Source organism: Neophocaena asiaeorientalis, unplaced genomic scaffold (genome assembly GCF_003031525.2).
Source record: "Neophocaena asiaeorientalis asiaeorientalis breed wild unplaced genomic scaffold, Neophocaena_asiaeorientalis_V1.1 scaffold45, whole genome shotgun sequence".
Lineage (NCBI taxonomy): Eukaryota > Metazoa > Chordata > Mammalia > Artiodactyla > Phocoenidae > Neophocaena > Neophocaena asiaeorientalis.
This window is the reverse complement of record NW_020174642.1, coordinates 1,890,852-1,901,361: the sequence shown is the minus strand read 5'-3', so window position 1 is coordinate 1,901,361 and position 10,510 is coordinate 1,890,852. Positions and strand designations below refer to the sequence as shown.

At 50.2% G+C, this 10,510-nt stretch overlaps 1 protein-coding gene across 1 annotated transcript in view; it reads right to left on the bottom strand.

The window, feature by feature from the left end:
- Positions 1-664, bottom strand: part of OLIG1 (oligodendrocyte transcription factor 1) — a 3,727-nt gene extending 3,063 nt beyond the window's left edge. Inside the window, exon 1 of the mRNA XM_024758414.1 lies at positions 5-664. Within this exon, the coding sequence (XP_024614182.1) occupies positions 5-637 (633 nt within the window). The 5' untranslated portion in view covers positions 638-664. The remainder of the gene's footprint in view (positions 1-4) is intronic.
- Between the last annotated feature and the right edge of the window lie 9,846 nt (positions 665-10,510).

Genomic DNA, 10,510 nt, shown 5'->3' with positions numbered 1-10,510 from the left:
TGGCCGGGCGCAGCGCGTCGGGCGGCCCCACGGCGCCGGGGGCCAGAAGCACTGAGCCCGGCGCTGCGGCGAGCAGAGGCAGGCCGGCCAGCAGCAGGCGCGGTGCAGCGGGTCCCGCGCCCTCGCCGAGCGCGCGGCGCAGCTCCTGCAGCGAACTGCCCAGCAGCAGGATGTAGTTGCGGGCGAGCAGCAGCGTGGCGATCTTGGAGAGCTTGCGGCCCGGTGCACCCTGGCAGTGCGCCGCCGAGTAGGGCAGGATGACCTCGCGCAGCGCGTCCATGGCCAGGTTCAGGTCCTGCATGCGCTTCCGCTCTCGGCTGTTGATCTTGCGCCGCAGCTGCTGTTGCTGCTCCTCCTTGGCGTCTGCCCTGGAGCCGCCGCCCGCGTGCGCGCCCGGCCCGGATCCCGTGCCCGGCGGCTCGGCGGGCGCCTCCGGCTTCTCGCGCGCCGCCTTGGGGAGAAGGGGGGCCGTCGTGGAGGAGGAGGAGGAAGTGGCGGAAGAGGAGGAGGAGGGCGGCTGCCGGTAGCCCACGAGCTCATAGAGGGAGGCCCCGAGCTGCACGTCTCCCGGCCGCTGTGGCCGCAGCATGGTCGCAGGGGCCACGTTCACGCGCGCCTGGGAAACCGCATAATACATCTGGGGGACGGTGGGGAGGGCCGAAGCGCCCTTCAGGAACGCCCCGGGGTGGACCTTTCAGCAGGCCGCCCCTCCCCGCAGACCTGCGCGCGGGGAGCGGATGGCAGGGCAGTAGCCCGCGCCCAACCCCTTTAAACCCGGCTTGGGAACCTGAGGGGTCGCGGGCTGCTGGGCGCAGCCAATGGGGGCGCGAGGTCCGGCTCAGGCGCGTGCTCATTGGCCACCCGCTCCTCAGGCCTGCGCGGAGGTACCGCTGGCACCGCTTAAGGACATTATTGTGAGCGCCTCATGGAGAATCACAGGACGGGCCTCCGGGAGGGAGGGAAGGAGGGAGGGACGCGCCTTTTCGGGTGGAGTGCGGCTGTTCTTGGAGGACTGGTGGCATGGTGAGGCTAAAACAACTGTGCCTACCTCCTTCTGCCCTGTACCTCTACTTTTGGGGACACATATGCCTATTGGTTTGTTTACCATCTTAGCCGTTTATTAGTGTACAGCTCAGTAGTGTTAAGTGCATTGTCGTGCATCCAACCGAAGAACTCTACATCTTGCAAAACTGAAACTCTGTACTCATTAAACAATTCCCCGTCCTCCCCGCTACTCCTGGCAACCATTTTTCTTCTATGAATCCGACTACTCTAGGTGCCTCATATAAGTGGAATCATATTGTAAGCTAGTGACCAGCTTATTTTGTTTAGCATAATGTTCTCAATGTTCATTCATGCTTTAGCATGTGTCAGGATTTTGTTTCTTTTTAAGGCTGAATAATATTCCATTATATGTATATACCTCGTTTTGTTTATCCAGCTCTCTATAGATGGACACTTGGTTTGCTTCCACCTTTTGGCCATTGTGAATAATGCCGCTATGAGCATGGTTGTAACAGGTTTTTTGAAATACGTGATTTCCTGCGAGGTTTGAGAACGAAATTTCTGGGTTCAAGGACCAGTAGCATTGGAATGGTTACTCCCAGCCTCTCCCTCTTCCCTCTCTCTGATTAAAAAGTCTTTAGGGACGAAGGAGCTTTGGGGGTGGGATTTCTTTCCTCCCCAAAAGAGGCACGTATTCATTCTGTCAGCGACTCGACTCTTGCTTAAGTAAAAACTCACGTAGAAATTGGCCTTTTAGCAGGAAAACAACAACAAAATCCAAAAACAACAACCCACCCACACACTCATATCTGTTCGGGGTGGAACTGAACTCTTCTCTTCCCCAGATAGAGATTACTCAGTGACCCTGGAAGTCTTCTATCCCAACACCAGGGCATACTACTGCAGCTTGTCATTATCCCATGGCCAAATGGCATGGGAAAGAGGACCTTTTGGTATCTGAACCTCTACCATCCAATACAGTAACCACCAGCTACCTGTGCCTATTAAAATTTAATTATTTACAATAAAATCAAGTTATATGTTTCGTTCTTTGGTTGCACTAGCATTGCTTCAAGAGCTTAGTAGTGGCTCTAGTGGCCAACTATTGGACAGCACAGAGACCATTGCATCACAGAGAGTTCTACTGGACAGTGCTGACGTTGACAGTAACTTAAAGAAAATGAGCTTCTCTACCATGGTCCCCTTTGGTGTAAGGAGAGGGATGCTGTTGAAGGGCCTATCATAACGGGGACTGATTTCAGCTCTCAGAGCCCAGTGGCCATGCTTGCCGATTTCAGGGCTGCTTTGTTCCGTTTTCTTCCACCAACGTTCTCCCCATAGACTCACTCTGATCTCTGCTTCTGACCTCCAGCTTTGCCTATAACATCCTGCCCAGGCCTCAGGTTCAGCTCCAACATTACTTTCTTCTCAGAGTCTTGGTGATTTCTCATCTTCGTCCTCTCATCACGCTCGGGAGACATTGGTACCATTTTTCCCATAGCCTAGATTGTGTTATGTGGAGGACATCTCCGCATTGGTTGTGATTGCTTTGAGGGCGGGAATCATTTGTTCATTTCTTCAGCCTCCCAAAGCTTTGCAAGGACTGTGTGTCCCGGGGGTGTCTAAGAATTGGTGTGAAATCTCTACTGGCTCACAGATTCATCCCTGAAATGTGCAAACTCCCAACAGTGCTTTAATCCAAGAGTTTCCCCTAGGTTTCATGGAGAGGGAAGGGGCCTGGTGGGACCCCCTAGCAGGCTGGGGGACTCACTTAGGGGGAGAGGAAGAGACCTCAGCAGGAAGGACCTAAGTCTCCAAGCAGAACTGTAAGGGGCAGGAAGGAGAGACACCAAGGAAATCACCTTGAAAGTTTCAAGTCTTAAGACCTCACTAATCATTCCCCCTTTTGTTAAACCATCCTGTTTCCCAAAGCATTTCAACAGACACTTGCATTTGATTTTCATAGGAACCGTGTGAGCTGGGCATTTACAAAAACCCTGCCATAGATGGTGAAACTGAGGCTCCCAGAGGGTGGGAGGGTGGTGGGTTTCTGGGGTCGATAATGTGCCTTCAGACAGGACAGGCAGAGCTGCCCCATCGGTGGCCAGCTTCCCGAATTCTCTCCAGCTGGACCAGGCCTCCAGGAAGCTGAGGAGGGGGCCACGATGGGGATGGTTGAGGACAGGGTGAAAGGATGGATGGAGGGGGCAGCCTATGCCAAGCCAGTATTGGGGAGTTGATGGGCTTCAGCCATGTCCTAGAAGAGGCGGCTCCCAGGATCCAAGCTCCATGAATCCTGCACAGCCCCCTCTGGCAAAGCTCGTCCTCGCCCTGAGGACCCCTCTGTCCTGTAGCTGAGGTGCCAGATTGGAGTAGACCCCAGACACCTCACCCTCTGGCTTCCTCCTCTTCCCACATCCAAGGTGGGGTTCCCGGGGCCTTCCTCTGCCAGCAGGAAGGGGAAATGAACGAGAAAGACAGAAGCTCGACCTGGGACAGTGACCTAAACATCCCCCTCCATGGGCAGGGGTGCCCCGGGAATCAGAGATGGAAACACACACGTTGCTCTTCCCGCCAGCAGGGCCCCTCTTTACTGGAGGTGTCCCTGATGTTTCTCTTTAGCCCTTAACCTCCCCAAATCTCTGTCTTAGGGAAGGAGAACTCCCTTCCCCAGCCCAGGACACTGTCAGTAGGACACTCTGGTCAGTGTGTATTAAAGTGCTCTCGGGTGAGCCCCAGAAGAGGGCTCCAGGTGGCCGTGTGGGCCCAGCATGGGCACAGGATTTGGCGCTTGTTGGTGCTGGTGACTTGGATGCCCCTTCTGCTGGACCGGAGCTCCAGCGGCATGCAAAGTGTGACAGCTGGCAAGGGCCAGCAAGCCATTATACCCCTGGCAGGGGCCCCGTGGGCCGGCTCAAGGGGGACAGCTGCCGTGGCCTCCCACGTTCAGGACATTCTTGGGGAGCAACTTGCATCCACCATAACAACCACTCTTGTCTCTGCCTAAAGGGGTTGTGTGTGTGTGTGTGTGTGTGTATGTGTGTGTGTTAATGACTCCTTTCACCCCAAGGAGGTAGGTGTGTCAGGCTTCCTTTTTCTTTCACAGAAACCTAAAACCTCTCCTGCCTGTTCCCCCAACCCTGCCGCCCACCCTTGCTTTGGATGGAGAAGCTGGAACTGTTGCAGTGACAGACAATGGGGCCCCGATGCCTGGTGAGTGTACAGCACCGTCTACCCCTCCATAAGAACAGACAGGCGGCAAAGCCCCCTGTTGTCCCTGAAGAGACTGTCTTCTTGCAGAAAGCCAGCTAAGTGTAAAAGGTCGTCTTTGCTAAAATGTCCTATTGAAACTGGCTGGAGTTTAGACCTGTAATGAAAGGACAGAGTTCACTTTAAAGCGCTGCTTTCTTCTAAGAAGAGCAAAATTCTCTGGAAAGTGTCCATTACCCAAGAGGTGTTGAAATTTACACTATTGCTATGAGTAGTGGCCGCCCCATCTAACGCTTGCCCTGTATGAGCTTCCCCCATCCCATGCACATGTAACTCTTCCTGGAACACAGAAGACAGGGAAGGAGCTGCAGAGAGAGGGGCACTGAGCTCCTTTCTGGGTAGAGGAGAGGAGTAGAGAGAGAAGATTGGGAGGACGAGGTGACTTACCCTTTGGTAAGTGTTCTTGGATGGAGCAGAGCTCCTTAGACACATTTGGTCCGCTCTCACTTGGGGACCATCTGAGCAGACTCTAAGTCATAGTTCGAAACAGTTCAGATTAAATAAAGATTCCTGCTGGGAAAATAAGAAAGACTATGCATTTTGTTCATTTTCGAAAGGGAGTGCGAGTTCATTGAGTTGTTATGCACTGACCCAATGTTAATAGCTACTTACAATGTTATTTTAAAGATTTGTGATGGTCACGGTTGTACTTCCTTCCAGTGTGGAAGGGCAAAGGCAGCACTAAGCGGTGGTCTGTCTTCTGGTTAAAACACTATAGATTATCAAATCTAGCGGATGTGTTTCACACATATTATAAGAAGTTCTATTCTATTTTATCTTATTTATTTATTTCAGCTCTACCATACAGCATGTGGGATCTTCCCCAACCAGGGATCGAACCCGCATCCCCTGCAGTGGAAGCACGGAGTCTTAACCACTGGACCACCAGGGAAGTCCTCTGTTTTATTTTTAATAAATGTCATTTGGACCTGATTTTAATAAAGTTTACTACTTAAAAATTATTTCTGAGTCCAGATTCGTCCCATGCCACCTTTTCTGTGGAAAAACGTTAAAAGAAAAGAAATTAGATATCATCTGAGGATTTTTTCAGATTTCCTTTTAATAACAGAATCTTGATTTGGCTATTGGTGACGTAACTCAAGCTGATGGATAGATGCATTGTTTTTTTTTTAAACCCAGGGTGATGTAACAGAAACAGAAATTTTTCACTGCTTCTGTGAGTACCAAATGCTGAAATTCTACACATCACCTAGAGCTCTGTGATAACAGATTTTAATACCTCTCACTGTAGATCTGCAAAGAACTCTTCCTTAAAAGAAACGTCAAATAATCATTGTGGAAAGTCTAGAAAAAGAGAAGTACATCTTCTTGTTTTAAAGATGAATGGAGATATTTCCTGCCCCATCAAAACTTAAAAGCCTATTGACAGAATTTTAGGCAGAGAAATGGAATATCACTAACAGGGATCCTGTGAGTAAGTATGATAGGAATAACTGTGAATTAAGACACGTAGCCCATGCAGCTTGGTGTCTGAAGGGTTGGTTTGGGGCTGAACAAAAATATTCTCTGAGTCTCCCCAAAGTCAGTAGCTGAAGCCAAATGTCCCAAAGGCTTACGCTGACACAATGAAAAGAGACAATTTGCTTGGAAGGCTGTGGCTAATTTATAACACAATGTCCAATGTCATGGTTAGTTTTGTTGCAAAAACCTGGCAGTCTCACCCAGAGTCTCAGGCAGCCTGAAAAGATGCGAGCGATTCTGGCCACAGCATCTCCCGCTTGCTAGATGTTCCAAATGGTTCAAACAAGCCCTTTCATAGAGACGCAGGGCCAAGTGTGCTCAAAGGAATGAGGGAAACAAAGGTGGCTCTGAAGTCATTTCCCCGCACTGGGTCCAGCCATCCGGTTTCACTCTTTCCCCATTGAACGGACAGAATGCAACAGGAAGAGTGCGGATGAAAGGGAACAAACAGGCCGATGTGTTTGGGGAGAGAATGGAGAGAGGCCGGGGCACTGAGCTGCTAAACTTTCATTCTAGGTTTTCAGAAAGGAGTGAATGATGAATTATAGAAACCTGAAAGGTAATAAAATATGGGTCACTGAAGCGCTGAGGCCAAGTTCCTAAAACACCTGCAGAGACAGAAGGTTCTGGAAGTCAGTGTGGCCCCGCGGTCGCCCAGGCAGACACGCTGCCCGAGGCACAGAAGGGGACTGTTCAGAACTCACCTGTTGTTTTCCCGTTGGCTTGCAGTCCTTCTCCGTCTGCAAGAGCCAGCGGCTGGATCTGACTCCAGATTAGACCACCGGGGGGAGAAAGAAAGGCAGTGTGGAGACTTCCCAGGGTGCACTTAAGGAGACTGGAGCTGGGAGGCCACCTCCGTCCTCTCCTGAAGGCGCTCTGACCTGGAAATATTAACTCCGGTGAAGACGATCCACGTTAAACATGCAAATCTCCTCCGCTGTAATATTCTAAGGCTTTTCTGCTCAAAGGGTCAACCTATTTATGTCTTACAAAGCAGAGTCCTGATGCCTGGATGGTGGATAGGAGCTAGCCTGTAGCCTCTGCAAGACTCATTTGAGCCTCAGTTTCCTCATCTATAAAATGGGAATAACAGTATTTCTCTCCTAGGGCTGTTATACAGATTAGAAGGAACTATGAGGAAGGTGCCTAGCCCGGAGCCTGGCACATAGTAGCTGCTTAGTAAAATGACATCAGTAGCTAATATTCTTGAGTACTGACTACATGCCAGGCACCATGGAAGGACACTTATTTTATGGTTTTCATTCAGACTGAGGTGATGTCCCAGTTCTGTTTGCTTTACGTGCCTGCTTTCTCTGCACCAAGGATGTGGGGTTTTCTAGCCCCTTCTGTCCCTGTGCTCGCTGAGCACCAGGGATTCTCCACCCACAGGCCTCTGCTTCAGAGACACTTTCCTGAACACACTGAACCAAAATCCATCAACAACTTGCTAAAGAAGCTACATAAACGTGACCTCAGTGTAATCGTACAATATATTGAGACAACTGTAGTGCAAAATTCGAGGCCAGATGACCTGGGTTTGAATCCTAGCTCCTTGTGTGACTTAGGACAAGAGACGTCACCTGTCAGTGACCCAGTTCCCTCCATCTGCAAAACAAGGATGAAAATAGAACTTAGAATTTCCGTGGAGAGGACTGGGTGAGTTGATACCCTTAAGGCACTCTGCACAGCAGAATGTTAGCTGTTACAACTGTTTTATTAACCTCTGTTATGGACTAATTGTGTCCCTCTAAATTCACATTGAAATCCTCACCCCCAGTACCTCAGACTGTGACCTTTGGAAATAGGATCATTGCAGATGTAATTAGTTAAAATGAGGCTATTAGGGTGGGTTTTAATCCAATATGACTGGTCCTTTAAAAAAAGCGGGGGTGAGAGAAATTTGGACACAGATATCTGCAGGAAGGATGCCAGGTGAAGATGTAGGCAGAGATCTGGTGATGCTCCTACAAGCCAAGGGAGGCTAGATTCCTTTCCCATATAGGCCATTACGGAATATTGAGTAGGTCCTTATTACAGTAGGTGCTATACAGTAGGTCCTTATTAGTTATGTATTTTATATATAGTAGTATGTATATGTCAATCCTGATCTCCCAGTTCATCCCCCTTTTCCCCCTTTGTAACCATACGTTTGTTTCTACATCTGTAACTCTGTTTCTGTTTTGTAAATAAGTTCATTTGTACCATTTTTTTAAGATTCCAGATATAAGTGATATCATATGATATTTGTCTTTCTCTGTCTGACTTACTTCACTCAGTATGACAATCTCTAGATTCATCCACGTCGCTGAAAATGGCATTATTTCATTCTTTTTTATGGCTGAGTAATATTCCATTGTATATAGGTACCACGTCTTCTTTATCTGTTCATCCGGCAAGGGGCATTTACGTTGTTTCCCTGTCTTGGCTATTGTAAATAGTGCTGCAATCAACATTGGAGTGCATGTATCTTTTTGAATTATGGTTTTCTCCGGATATATGCCCAGGAGTGGGATTGCTGGGTCATATGGTAACTCCCTACTGTTCTCCATAGTAGCTGTACCAATTTACATTCCCAGCAACAACGTAGGAGGGTCACAGGTACTTTTTAAAGCGAGAATTAGATGGGTGTATGGTTCACAGTAATGTTAGCTGTTCTAGACCCAAACCTAAAGATTAGCTGTTCTAAACCTCGTTTGGAGGTTTCTAGAGATAGTGGAGAATGGAGGCAGAACTCTGCCCCATGTCAGATTACCTGGAGGTCTCGCTAAGTACAGATTCTTGTTCAGTAGGTCGGGGTGGGGCCTGAGGTTCTGTATTTCTAAGAAGCTCCCAGCTGAGTTGGAGGACCACACTTCGTGTGTAGCGAGGGCCATGATGGCCTCACCTGGTCCCATCTAGGAAAATGAAACTGGTTTAAGAAGAATGTTTTTCGAAGCAGCCCTCTTTCCTCACGCCTGTTCCTTGGCATCTCAACTATGTTTAGAGAAAGAGCAAAGTTGGCTTCGGAGAAAAGAATGAAGAAATGACCAACGATGCCTTGAGCAGGGCTGGGCCCCTCCCTACTAGGTGTTCAGTGAATACGTGAATGAATGAGTGCAGAGGCTGAATCTAGACGGACTGGCCGAGTTCATTGAGTGCTCGCTATGTGCAGAGCGCTGTGCCAGGCCCTTGAGGAAGTGTGGGCTCCCTGCCTGCTAGTAACGTGTAACCCACTTGAGGGCGTGGGGTAGACACATCTGAACACCTGACTAGCAGTGTCAGGTTACAGGGTGCGCATGAGCTGGGAGAGAACCGGAGCTGCTGTGGCTCAGAGCACCTGTAGCACCAGGATCTTGTTAAATGCAGAGTCCGGGTCCAGGAGCCACGGTAGAGCCTGAGATGCTGAGATGCTTCTCTGCAGTCAGTGCCCAGGTGATGCCGACGCTGCTGGTCCGAGGATCCTGATTTTGAGGATGGCGAGGCTTTAAGTGTTTAGAACAGGAAGCAGGACCTTACAGCTGAGGCCTCTTAGAGGAGGGTTTGGTAAGGAGGCAGGCCTGGAGGACTGGGGCTTGAGAAGGGGACAGGCAGAGCTGTGGGACAGGAGGGCGGTGGGCGGAGGAGGGGCGGATAGGGAAGACACCAGCCACAGCCGTGGTGACACACACACTCCCTGGCCCAGCCGCTCCGCGGCATGTGGGATCCTCCCGGACTGGGGCACGAACCCGTGTCCCCTGCATCGGCAGGTGGACTCTCGACCACTGTGCCACCAGGGAAGCCCTTGCCCTTATTTTTTGTTAACCGTTTTCACATCTGTCATCTCATTGAGCCTTATGGTGTCCCTATGAGGCTGGGAGGGCAGCTGCCTGTTTTGCAGACGAGGAAACCGAGACCCAGAGGAGGTTGAGGCCAGTCTAGTCTCACTGGGTGTGGAGCTCACACTAAGACAGGGAGGAATTCTTCTGCTTCTTTCACATGGTGCCTCTTGCCTCGATGTTGATACATGTTAACATGCAGACAGGGTTGGAGACGAGCAGTTCTTCTATCAGAGAAAGCCTCCCAGGAAGTGTGTAGAATGATGAGCTCTTGGTCACCAGGATGCGACCCTGTCTAGGCTAATGGTCTTTGGGATGCCAGAATATTCTAGAATCCCCCCAGAGTGGCCTTGGCCTCCATCAGCTCCCCCCACCAATGGGAGGGAAATGCGTGTAGCTGTGGCAACTGACACTGCTTCCTGCCCTGGGTGGAGACTAAGGTCAGGGCCAATTCCACGCTCCTTCATCCCCTATTATGACTTTTATTTCCCTGGTACATGGCAGCTGCTTGTGTACAAATGAGGAGACAGGAAGTATTATATTGTGGTTAATGACCCTCGAGGAGAGAAAAAACACCATTATTAACTCACTTGATTCTCCCCACTTTTGACAGTGGATCCATTTAAAGTGATGGGGGGCATTTAGGGCAAGTTTTCACTTGCTTTCATAAAGCAGGGACTCGCCTGCATTTTCAGATACTTGACCGCTCATCAAAAAAGTGGGATTCATATACCCTTTATCCAAGGGAAGAACTGAGGTAGCTACCAGTCTTCAGGTCTAAACTCCTGGGGTGCTGAGAGTAGCAGGGACCGGGAAAGCAGTGCTGTGGGTACCAGCCCAGATCAAGACAGTAGCTTCTGTGGTCTCCTGTGCTGCGCGGGGCTCAAGCCAGCTGGGCTGCTCCCTGCTCCCCTCCCCCACCCCCCCAGCTTCTCCCTGGTCTCCTCCGTGGCTACCCC